Source organism: Streptopelia decaocto (assembly GCF_964273445.1).
Source record: "Streptopelia decaocto genome assembly, chromosome: 1".
NCBI classification, from domain to species: domain Eukaryota; kingdom Metazoa; phylum Chordata; class Aves; order Columbiformes; family Columbidae; genus Streptopelia; species Streptopelia decaocto.
Genome location: NC_138663.1, coordinates 63,495,508 through 63,508,465, shown reverse-complemented (window position 1 = coordinate 63,508,465; position 12,958 = coordinate 63,495,508). Strand labels below are relative to the sequence as shown.

General features: G+C 35.5%; 1 protein-coding gene across 1 annotated transcript in view; it reads left to right on the top strand.

Annotated features, from left to right (window-relative positions):
• The first annotated feature begins 3,049 nt into the window (after positions 1–3,049).
• Positions 3,050–12,958, top strand: part of IGF1 (insulin like growth factor 1) — a 54,667-nt gene continuing 44,758 nt past the window's right edge. Inside the window, exons 1-2 of the mRNA XM_082060534.1 lie at positions 3,050–3,201; positions 7,410–7,566. Of these exons, the coding sequence (XP_081916660.1) occupies positions 3,139–3,201; positions 7,410–7,566 (220 nt within the window). The 5' untranslated portion in view covers positions 3,050–3,138. The remainder of the gene's footprint in view (positions 3,202–7,409; positions 7,567–12,958) is intronic.

Genomic DNA, 12,958 nt, shown 5'->3' with positions numbered 1-12,958 from the left:
TATTGGTTGCCTTACTAGAGTTCAGATTTTTTCATGCATTGTGGCAACATTCCTACCTTTTAAGGAAGGCTTTAAGGAGGGATGATATGTTAATTAGGATAATTGATTAGTTGTAGTTTTGTTAACTATCTTCTATAAAATGGATTTTTTCCCAGAAAAACTGGCAAATAAGCACTACAGCATCATGGGAGTATTAAAGTGCAAAAGATGAGGATAAGAACAAATGAATTCCTTAATATCTGATTACCTCACACATTTAATGTATCTTTGTGGATATTATATCACTCCAGATTATACTTAAAAAGCCAAACAAAGATATCTATGCTATTGTCTTTTAAAGCAGAATATCTGTGCTGTTGCCTTTTAATGTAGAATAGCTATGCGCATTCAAACTAAATAATTTTTTTGACTTAAACATCTTTTGTGAGTATTTTGATGACTACCATACAGTCTGTATGTGCATTTTATTTAATGGTATGTACGTAACTGCATAAGCACCCAATCATAAAGTAGTAATCATAGCACTAAATGTTTTATAAAGTAAAAACTATCATATTTAACAAGGGAGAAATGAACAAATCTCCATTATCTAACAGACTACTATAATGACTATAATTTTATAATCAGAGTAGAAGCTATATTTTAGGATAGTGGTGATGTCCAGATCAATATGTCCTGAGGACTGTTCAATTCTCTAAACAAAAAAAATAGAATTACTTGTTAGTGAGGAAAATCACTGCACTGTCTAACAGTAAGTCTAAAATTTACTATCAAAAACCTCTCTTGAGCCTAATCTGTTTTCCTGCCTTTTCACAATACTGCTTTAAAACAAGAACTAAAAGAAAGAAGTAAAGCGCGTCATACTTAGGCTGGTTGGGTAGAATAAGGACAGGAGTTCAGAATGGCTCCCTGGAAAGAAACAGGATTGGCAGTTGTATAGAAGCACCACAATTTTCTGGCTACCCTGAAATCCAAAAGTTGCATCTTCTACTGCATGCAGCTCTCATGAGCAGGAGAGACCTGGGAAAACCTAGGAGAAAGAAAGCAGTGAGGAGTGAAACTCAGCCTTGAAGCTCAGGCAGTGGAGAAGTGATGAATGAGTGGATTCCTTCTGTTATCTAGAAAGAAAAAAGGCAGAAGTATGTGCACCCATCTGTAGTACTGTAAAAGTTAAAATTAAAGAATATCGAAGCTTTAATAATTCATTTTTCCAGATTCTTCTATTAGGCTGGTGAAATAAGTGAAACATGTGCTATGGGTTGCAGCAGGCTACATCAAGTTGTGTGCAGAATAGTGCCACTGTCCAGTGACATCTGAAATACAGAGGGAAGAATAAAACAGACCAGAATATTAAAATACAGTGCCTGCAGTACCAATATGTATTAGAATACTTGAAATATAGGTATTACCTGACATAAACAAACTTACCCCCAAGGCCCCCTATTATTCTGCCCTTATGCTACATCAGAAGAAATCCTTTCCGAAGATTAATCAGCTTAGCTAACCATACACCATTTAAAACTGTACAGAGTATTTGCCATTCATAGAAGATACAATTAACTGTGTCCTTTCTGCCTGGCAAGCACCATATAGCTCAAGGTGGATCTGAAAACTGAGAATGGACCTGGGCCAACATGATCTCAACTGTTATTTTCAATAATAAAAAACAGCTAGCACCTCAGCGTGCAGCTCTCACTTGAGTGTAAGTGGACAGGGACAAAATGCCATGTTCTGAAACAGCTTTTATGGAAATCATGCATTGTTTGTGACATGTATTCAGTCTCTGGAGCCCCAGTCTTGTTTAATTCTTTAGTTTTAAATGCCATCTTCCAAAACCAAAGGGTAACAAGCACAAACTGTATCTATAAAACAGCATCACAACTTTATTCTCAATAGCTAAGTATTGAAATGCAAGCATACATTATAAATAGAAAAACAGCTGGCTTGGAGCACATTGCAAGCCACTAGCACAGTTGAGGGATTTGAATGACATCATAACCCGTGAGAGCATGTTGCTGGCCAGCTGGTGTTATTTATAATATACTCATAATTGAGGAAAAATAAAAAGGCAAAAGTTAGGTATTGCAGAACCAACAAAGTTGAATTATCTCCTTCCCAGTGTCATTTAAATTGTTATCAAGAGTAATTATGAAGATTACTACTAAAACGGGGAAAAAAATCACTTAATAATTACAACAGCACATTTAAGGTAAAAGTCATGGAAGCCCCCCCAAACTGGGCTACTTGTGTTACCATGTTCACAGGTCTGTAAATTCTAAGAAATGATATAACTTCTCCTGTGTGGTTCTTAAAAGATCACAAATCTATTTTGCCCTATTTACAAGCAGTGCTCAACAATTCTGTTATTTTTAGTAAATTACAAACTGCTATTTTAGGGTTAATAACACAGAGTTGGAGGTTTTAATTGTTACTCAGCCTATAGGCATGCCAAGTTTAGTAACGTAAAGATGCATTAAGTAGATAATGGACTGCCTGTCTTTCTCTACTATATGAGTAGAATACTTCTGTCTCTATGCATAAACAAGATGTGTACATATATACAAAGGTATGCATATATACAAACAATGCTCTTACTTATGTAAGTTTTTGTATATTTGAAACACAGACACACACACATAAAGACAAATGCACACATAGCTATCTGAAAGTTAACCAGAATACATTTTCTTATTCTTCATTGCAGCACAAGCTTTTTTTGTCTGCTAACCCCTCAGTCACTAATTCACATTCTTTTAGAGGGAAAAAAATATGCTTCTGTGCTCTAGTTTTAAAATGCAAAGGTATGATGTTATTTGTCACCATGCCCAAAAAAGTCCTTACTCGGTAACTTTGCCAGAAGAGGGAGAGAGAGAGAAGGCAAATGCTCCCCCAGCTGTTTCCTGTCTACAGTGTCTGTGTAATGTAGATAAATGTGAGGATTTTCTCTAAATCCCTCTTCTGTTTGCTAAATCTCACTGTCACTGCTAAAATCAGAGCAGATAGAGCCTGCGCAATGGAATAAAGTCCTCAATATTGAAATGTGACATTGCTCTCAACATCTCACATCTCTCTGGATTTCTTTTTTCTCATCATTACTGCTAACAAATTCATTTCCAGACTTTGCACTTTTAAGAAGCAATGGAAAAAATCAACAGTCTTTCAACACAATTAGTTAAGTGCTGCTTTTGTGATTTCTTGAAGGTAAATCTTTATTACTATTTCAAATAATTTTTTAGTTTTATTTTACTGTGTATTTTCTGCTTGGTTTGAAGAGTATTGTGCACTTTTCAATAACATTATTTTAGAACTAAGAATTATTTATAAATTGCTGAACATGCAATTTTATGTGATCTGGAAAATGGCTGTATGTAATAGTTGCAATTACATAGATAACTGTAAGGGTAAACTATTGCAGATACATGTCTTAAATCTCACTTCTATTCAGAGAACTTTGCAATATTTCAGTTATGTCATTATTAAAGGGTCCAATTACGTCATTGTCTAGATTGTTAATTAATGCTTCTGAAAACAAGAACTTTTAGCTATTTTGTGCAGGTGCAGGGTTTTATAGGAAAAAGGTATTATTTACATGTTAAGTTTCTGCAGTTTTGTTATACACAGTTATAGATAAAATGTTCATGCTTTCACAGGGAAACTTTTAAGGGATGTTGTCACTGCAGCAATTTTCTGGCAGCATTGTAGCATTAACTTGTTTTTTTTTGCTTTCATAAATTAAAAGTAAATGTGAAGTTCAGTTTGTTTTCTATGTTAGAAACCAGCTGCGACTCTTGCTGACCTTGCATATTTTTGTAGCTTAAGCAACTGTACATAAGGAAAATGGAAATTCCCCTACATGTTCATCTCCAAGTTTTCCCTTGTAGGGAGGGCTGTTTCAGGAAAGTTTGCATGTGAAGTTTCATGTTACGACCCTATGATTTCTACACATTAGTATAAACTGTCTTTAAGTAAATTTGGCTTCAGTAGGTGCATTGACCTCTGTTTCTGTCAACTGGCTCTAGTTCAACTTTCCATTATCAGCAAATTTATATCCTTCGATAACTTTGGTTTTTTTAAATATTTTGCAAGGACACTTTTGCAATTGACAGAATGCTCCTGTTTTAATTGTTTAGGGCCTAATTAATTTTTTAGAGTGTATTACACTTGAAACACGATTATCTCATTCCTTAATGTGATTCAAAAGAGCAAGTGTGTAATTGCAATGGATGAAACGATTCTCTTAATGTATAAAAGGCCATTCTTTCCAATATACTTGAAGAGGATTTTTTTTTTTTTTTTTTAAGTATTAAGAGACATAAAAGTAATGTGCTGGCTCCTCAGCTGGTGCATCCTGCCAAGCTTCCTTGGAATCAATGGAACATATTGATTTAGGTTACTATGTAGCCCAGATTCTTTAATCAAAGTTATAATACCGTATTTAAACCTTGATCCATTCTAGAGTACATATGCTTTATTTATGTAGTAATTACTAATTAGTACTGTTATTACATACTAATTATATACTTCTCTGTGGCTTGGTAATCAACCTCTATGTAACTAATGTAATTAGTTACATGAAGAATTCTTATGTACAACTTATGCCAACTGATAGTTTGTTAGACGAAGAGGACATATATAGAAGTATTAAGAAGTAAAAGAGATGTAGGCTGTTCATATATGACATTCCTCTGTGGTGCCATTCTTCTGGACTATTAAAAGAGGAATGCAGCAAAAGCTGGTTATTTTACTGAAAAAAGAGGAAATTCCAGCTGTGAAAATATGGTCAGTCATTCTATGCAACTAGAAGAAGTGCTTAACCAGGCTCATCCTGAACCTGTATTCAATTTCCAACTGTAATACGATGCTTCAATAAACTCCACCCACATGCCAATGCATTTTCTTTTAAACTCTCAACTTTCTACTCAAATTGGGGACATTGCAAGCACTCTGCCTGTTTCTAAAGAACCTGAAGCAATATTGGATTACAGCTTTGTATTTTCTTAAGAATATTCCCCTCACAAACATATCGAATCAACTAATGTTATGTTTCATTAAAATGATGAAGTAAAGTTAAAGTTATAAACTATGTTTATATGTTTGATGAAACAGTGCCTAATTTAACAAGTAATTGATTGAGCCCTAGAAACATGTGAGTCTGTTTTCTTTTCCCAAAGTTTTGTCTTGTTTGAAAGTTCTTGACTGTTTTTAAATTTGGAGATAAAGTTAGAAATTCTCTGTGGTTTATACTGTGCAGCCTTTTTGGCTTCCACTAAAGGAAAAACAGTAGATAATCTGTTCTGTTGTAGTTTAGTGCTGATATTTATCTGACAATGCAACACAGCTGAAAAGTCTTGAAAAATACAAAATTGTTAAATGGATAAGATTTATGTTTATTTCTGGCCCAAACGTTACACAGGAACAAACTGTTAAATACATAACATTCTTGTATGTGTAATGTCTTTCAGCCTTCTGAGGTGGTGTGCTAAACAGCTTTTTGCTTTACCTCCTCAGAACTGGGAACCATCTTAAACTGCAGGTGCATCACATTTATCTTAGAAATGCAAAATTATGGCAAAGGAAAAAAGGAAATGTATGTTGTTAAGATACAGAAACATTACGGGAAATAATGGCTCGAGTTATCATCATTCATTTATAATCTGGTCTTCCTCCATCTGCCATTGAAGTCATGTGCATGCATTAAAGCTGCTTGTTTTTTTAATGGCAAAGTTGGCTGAAGAGTCTTGTGAATGGGAAAATAATTATTCTTTCTTTTTATGATATAACGTGGGATTTAGATTTGTTCATTATTTTCACAGTGGAAATATCAGGAAAAAAAAGGGGGGGATAAATTCTGATTTATTTATGGATTTGTCTATTATTCAGCTTTGACTTAAGTTGAAATAGGGGACTCCTCCAGCAAAGTGCTAAGATCCCTTGCCAAGAAAATAAGAATTCTAAAAATTATTGACTAGAGAAGCCTCAATATCCCACTGGATCAGATCCCATATGAGGAGACAATGGATAATTTCATCAGTTTTTCAAAAGTTCCATGAAAAAATAAGATTAAATGGTCCCTGAAACCCTGAAAGAAACTTTAGGGAAGATTAATCATTTCACTCCAACTACTTTGCACTAGTCTGTTAATACAAAGCAGCTTTAAGCCAAGGTTAACTGTATGTGAAAGAAAGATTTGTAACTTCTTCCTTGACTGCAATACTAACATTAACCTTGAAAGAGAATGAAATTAAATGCAGATTTACACCTTTCAAAACTCAAATATTTGGCAAGTGATCTAATTCAGTTCAGAATATGCATTAAGAACATTCTTCACTGTCCTGCTACTAAATACAAATAGATTTTCCTAGTACTTAAAAAAAATAAAATAATGCTATCATCTTTGAGTCATTGTGTAAGATGTTTGGTTGATATAAATTGGTATAAAAGGAAGCGGATAAATGTAATGGTGCAAATTTACACCCATTGAGGACTGGCTTTTCTTCAATCATAAGTCCAGGAAAAAGGTAGTTTGTAACCAAATGTAAATGAGAAAAGAATTATCACGTCTGTGCATACCTCGTACCCAAACCTGACTAAGAGGATATAATGGAGGTCAGTGAAAGTATAGCTGCTTCCATCAAGCAAAAATACAAACCCTTAACACTCCCACTAGTGCTCCTCTTAATTTCTTGAATGCTTCCACATGTTAACTTGATAGTAACAGAGGACTGTAAGAGTCACTGAATGTGGTCCCCTAATATGGAATGTCCCACATCGACTCTTCTGTAATTTTGGCAAGCTCTGCCTTGAAACTTCTTCTGTTTTGTTCTGGTATTTCCTTTTTTAAGGTGGTTGGAGAACCATGGAGTACTAGCTATGAACCCTTTTCCTACTGAGCCAAATTTTCTTCCATCCAGTTTACAGCCATTTATTCTTGTGCCAGTGCTGTTCTTTAGTTTAAATAGCTTTTCTCTGTCATATGCCACCTCTGTCTCCCACAGTACATTGGCAGGCAACCGTGATATTCCCTCTTAGCCTATCTGGTCTCAGACAAAACAACTCGAGGTTGTCTAGTCTTCCTTACTGTAATTATTCCGGGTTTCCCTTTGCCTGTCTGTTGCCCTCTTCCACATCCTCCCTTTGCAGGAGCAACTGTAAATCATGGTTACTACAAGTTTCTCTAACTACATATGCATGTGAACCAAGAATATTCACCAAAGGAAGTAATCAATTTACAAAACATTTGGACTAGAATATGTAGGCAGTTGCAATATTATGGTGGGGCATTTCCTGATACTGTGTTTATTGTCTAACAAATTATAGTACTTATGCACTCTCATCTCACAAGGGTGCAAGAGTCATTTTCTTTGGGACTCTGTTGGGAAATTCTAATACTGCTTTTACTTCTTTGGCAGGTGAAGATGCACACTGTGTCCTACATTCATTTCTTCTACCTTGGCCTGTGTTTGCTTACCTTAACCAGTTCTGCTGCTGCTGGCCCAGAAACACTCTGTGGTGCTGAGCTGGTTGATGCTCTTCAGTTCGTGTGTGGAGACAGAGGCTTTTACTTCAGTAAGTCAACTCTTTATTTCTTTCAACTGCTAAACTTTTCCATGTAATCCATTGGAGTTTACAACTGGTCTAAGCAAGCTTAGAAATGACCAAAACAGGCTGCAGAGCATGACTAGTAGCCTTTGTCTTGGAGATGCCCAAGTCTTCAGTGACCTTAATTCTCAGTAAAGAGTAGAGCTGCGCCTGCATTCAGCCTCTCTGAGTTTCTGAGAAATTTTCCTTCTCAGACATGTTACTGGTTTTAACCACTTTTCAGCTGCTGCTATTCCACCTGCTATATTACTGCTTTCTGCTGACCTGCCACTGAAATTAAATGAATGAAATGACATGTTAAACCTAAGATATTCTCGAGACAGAACTGCATGTACCTGTTATGTCAGACTACTTGTAAACAGTTTAAGTACACATTGTGTCATATTAAAAACACACTAAGCTTCAACATCTGGTTTGAAAAAAAGAAAAGCTGGAAGGCAGAAAGTTACCACATCCAAGTATCCACATGCTTGATCAGTTAAACTGAGGTGAAGATAAATTCATGCATGGTGAGATAATAAAGATTAACACCAGTACAGACAACACACAAAATTAAGTCTGCAATAGTGTGAATATACTTGTTCCTACACTTTCGAGCTGAACATCACAATATTTTTACTTTGCTGTGGTTTAGATTGTGCAAAGCTAGAGTAGTTAGATGAGTAATTCTTTTATCTTAGTACCTTCTTACAAACGCTGTCAAGATCAGGACATACACAACTTGTAAATAATAGAAATCTATTACTAATTTTCAGCTATATTCTACCCAAAGAACATAAAGTTAACCATAGAATCAGAGTCATTTTCATTGGAAGAGACCCTCAAGATTGTCGAGTCCCCAGTCATAACCTAACTCTGGCACTAAAAACTATGTCACTGAAACCTCATCTGCATGTCTTTTAAACACCTCCAGGGATGGTGACTCAACCACTTCCCAGGGCAGCCTGTTCCAGTGCTTGACAGCCCTTTCTGTGAAGAAATTTTTCCTAGTATCCAATCTGAACCTTCCCTGGCACAACTTGAGGCCATTTCCAAAGAAAATCTAGCTAGAAATGTATTCATTCAGAATTAATTAACTATTTATTCAAAACATGCAAGAATTTGTCCTTTTAGAACCTCCAAAGCTGGTATTTACTTGTAATGATAATATGTGCTTGTCTGAAGTTACCTTTCCTTTAGGATCTCAGTTACCTTTCCAAATGTGAATATAGATAAGAAAAGGAAATATGGGGTTATTAGGCTATAAAGACATGAAATTAATGGAAGGGGGATTTTTTTCTATTTATTTTTATATTATTTATGAGGTCTAGCTTTTTTTTAATTATTTTTACAATTCTCATTTTATCCTAAGAATTCTTGCCTTCTAAGCTATCATTTTTGTTTTTCTGATCTTACCTACCCCATTCCTATTCATTTCTGTTCGTGAAGTTATTGCTTTCAATATTTTTTTCCTTGCTTGCTCTAAAAGTAGAATCAGGGAAATCCAGATTCTTGCACCTTAAATTTACAGAAAAACCTGATTTCCTCAACATAAAAGCTACATTATTTTCATTGTCTTCTTGGCACTTTCTCTTACAGTTTAGGTTTGAAACTGGGAGCCTTAGTTTCGTATATGTAAAGTATTTCACTAGAGTGTCCTTCTACATTTAACAATTTAGGTATTGTTAATGAGCATCTACTTGAGGGGGCTGCTTAACTTAGTATCCTGGTGCTAAACACAACATGAAAAACACTGGAATATCTCATAAAGGAATTAACATTTTTCTACCAACACTTTATGTGTTCATTTCAACACCAAAATCCATTACATTCATCAGTATCTGAGTTACACTTAAGGGGCTATTTTCACGTCCTACAAATACTTTCTCTTGGCGGTTGGAAGGAATGTAAAAGAAGACTTGCATCTCCCCCTCTTGTTTCTGCACCAGAAAACAGTGAGACAATATAATGTGTCCTTAGAACAGCATAGCATTTTTTTTTTACAGTTCATGTATCTTAGACATTTTCCCAGTCATTCCTCTCCTGGAAAAATGTTTGTGCTTGTTCAGACAACTATCACACCTGCTTACCACAAGGGTGGATGCTACTGCCAAGCAATCAGACTTACTCTTACATGTACTCTTTGTGTCCTTTAAGGTAAGAGGACATGTGAAATGCTAATTACCAGCAATAACTCTCCTTGTTTTCAATATCAGTTATTCTTAGGTTGCACAATCTGTTTCAAATTGCTACATTCCCTAAGCTAGATGATCCTCACTTTAAAATACCTGGATGGGTCTGACATTTTAAAGGAGATCCTTGCCCTTGCAATTTTGGGTTTTACCTGCTGTCAGTAAAGACGTTCTCTCTAGTTTTTCTTTGTTGTTTTCTTACGTTCTGAGTTTTCACTTGAAGTTAATGTAACTTTTGACAGCATAAAGGTCTACCGTGTTTTCTATGGAAGACCATGGAATATTTTAATAATGAATGACCACCCTGGTTTAGGGAAGGCTTGCACTTTTGTAATCAATAGACTGCAACTGCAACATTAAACAGGAATTTTATTAAGTTGATATGTGGCCCTTTGATGCTAAGCAATGTGTGTCCTCCACCCGGCTATTTCTGATTCATGAGGCAGCAACTTAATCTCTTTTAACCTTCTCCCTATTATTTGTAAGTGTTTAATCTAAAATATAGAACTATAGAAGAACAAGTTCAGTAACACTGGTAAAACAGCTGGAGATCCTTATAGCAAATGTACCACAGAATGCAACACATTATTGGAAGTTTATAATGTTGCTCCATTTCATTGGACGTTTTAAGAATGCTATATCATTTGTAGAAGTGAAAAAACAAAAAATTGACTTTTTTTTTATTTTATTGTGAAGCTAATATAAATTTAAACTGTATTCTAAGCCTTCTATTCTCATAGTCTTGTTCCTTTATATGAAGTATAACCAACAGTAATGTTTGCCTTTAACTTGCACAGGAAATAGCTGTGAGGGAAGGTTTTTCTTCCATCATTCTGTATTTCACTAGAGACTCCAAATATAAAGAATACCTTTTGGCTGAGGTGGAACTCCTGGTTCAGATTCAAGGTCAAAGCTTCTGACTATTCCTTGGGAGTTGTGGGTGGAAATAAAGATAGAAATAATTGAGTTACTTTCTGTTGAAACTCTGTACTCTAAAAGTACAAGGCTATATCTATGGCTAGGACTGGAAGAAAAAAATTGCCTTTATATAGACTACTCTGCCCAACTTCCTAGCTATAAAAAGAAATTCTTTACAGCTCCTGAAGAGATGCCCCAGCTGCTTACCACACACAAAGTATTGTTCTTCAAAAGGAAGTCAAATGTCATTTCTACCACTCCCTTTTTTCATAAGGTAGACTGGCAAGGAACATTTTTTAAAGATTTTTTAGGGGAAGACACTGCACAAATCGCAAAACAGAGCATCTGCTTTTTCCCTTGGTCACATTTAACCCCAGTCAGCACTGGCTATTTCTTGGACAGCTTTTTCTCTCCCATGATTCACGAATGAAGAGCAGTTTGTTACCACATTTTATCTAGCAAGACCTTTCTAGTAGAACTCCTGTCACTGAAGTTCCTGTGTGCTAGTTTACATTAGGAGAAGTCAACAAACACATCCTGGCCACAGGTGGCTGCACTTAGACGCAAGTCTTCTCAATCAATATTTCTCTAGTCTCAAAAACTCTGGATTCAATAGTCATGAAAAAAAGTGGGATTGCTGCTATGTTCATTAGAAATTTAATGCCTTGAAAGTTCTACCATGCCACTATTATTACAAAACTATATTGAGGGCAAAGAATGTTGGAAAAACTGAAAGGACAAATAACAGGAAGCTTACAGAAGTGATATCCCAGGAGAGGGAAAATTTTGCTTGAAATAGTCTAATCTTATCACAGGAATTTACTTTGTAGATTAATCATAAAATACATTATTTTCTTTCTTCATATAAACTGAATTTGATGGACAATCACTCATTCTTGCTCATGTTGTTTCTTTAGGACTACAAATATCATGAGAAAGGAAAGCAAATGTAGTTTGCTATAAGGAGCAAGTGCTATATTCTTTTTTTACCTAGCTTCTTCTCCTTTGAAAAGATACCTTTTCCTCTTCCAATAAATGGATACCAGTTCGGCTAACAGTACACGAGTGACAATAGATAAATAGCTTTCTTATTTCCTTAGACACTTTTGGTCACCCTAATTTCTAAAGCCCAAGTTAGATGACAATACTTATTTGAAACCATGGCAATTAGTTTCATGAAGTAAAAAACAAAACAAACAAACAAAAAAAGCCAACAACAGCAACAAAAATCCAACCAAACAAAACAAAACAAACAACAAACAAACAAAAAAACCACTTTTTTGTTGTTAAATAAAACTACTTTGGGCTTGTGGTGAATCTTCTGAAACAGCATTTGCTTCAGAAAAGAAGGAGCTGAATTAGATACCTGATACAATGGTGTTTCTCTGATATTCTTTAGAGTATGAAGAATGATCTGGCACATGCTTCCATACATAAAAGAGTCAATCCCATAAAAGACAGGCTTTTTTCTGGTATCCAGCCTAATGGACCCTGTGTCAACTGCTTTGTGAACAATCATTACAGTTTTTTTACTCTTTTTTTTTTCACTAAGACAATCAGAATTGTGTGTTGTCTGTGGGCATATCCCCAGTTGTGCGTAACATAAGACTACTGGGTTTTAATAATCAGAAAATCAGGATAAGACAGTGAACATAATTTTGGGTAATTAGACCTGTCATCAGATCTCATTGTTTTGTAGAACTAAGGTATAGATAGAGGAATTGCTGCTTTACAGAGGAGAAAATAGAGGGCATAGCAATAGGCAATTACATTTTGCTTCTTCCATTTCCCTTTAGTTAACAGCTTCTTGTTTACTTCAGGAAGTCTGCTTTTAAGATGTTATTAAAGTTTCTAGGCCTGTCAAACCTATCAACATAATTACAAGAGATGGCATGGCACTCAGTTCTTTAAGTACTCCATACCTGTAGGAGCTATGAGTCATTAGCTCCTCTCTGTGTCCCTGATTGAAAGGAATGCTAATGTTACAAGCCCAGGAGAGGCATGCTGAAAACCTGCGGTGGACAGACACACATCCTGTGGTTTCAGTGACAGTCTTACAAATCTTTGCAAAGAAACGCTGGTCTTCTTGGCTAGGTTCACACAGAAAGATCTGAGAGTGTAAGTTCCTTGGTTTGGCTACATGTCACATTCACATTCAAGTCCTTTATCCATGGAAGATGTAACTGTACTCCTCCATCTTTATCCTCAGGTTCTTCACTTCTTGCAGGAAAGCTAGCCTGAAAAGGAGCTAAGATGTGCTTTAGCCAGGT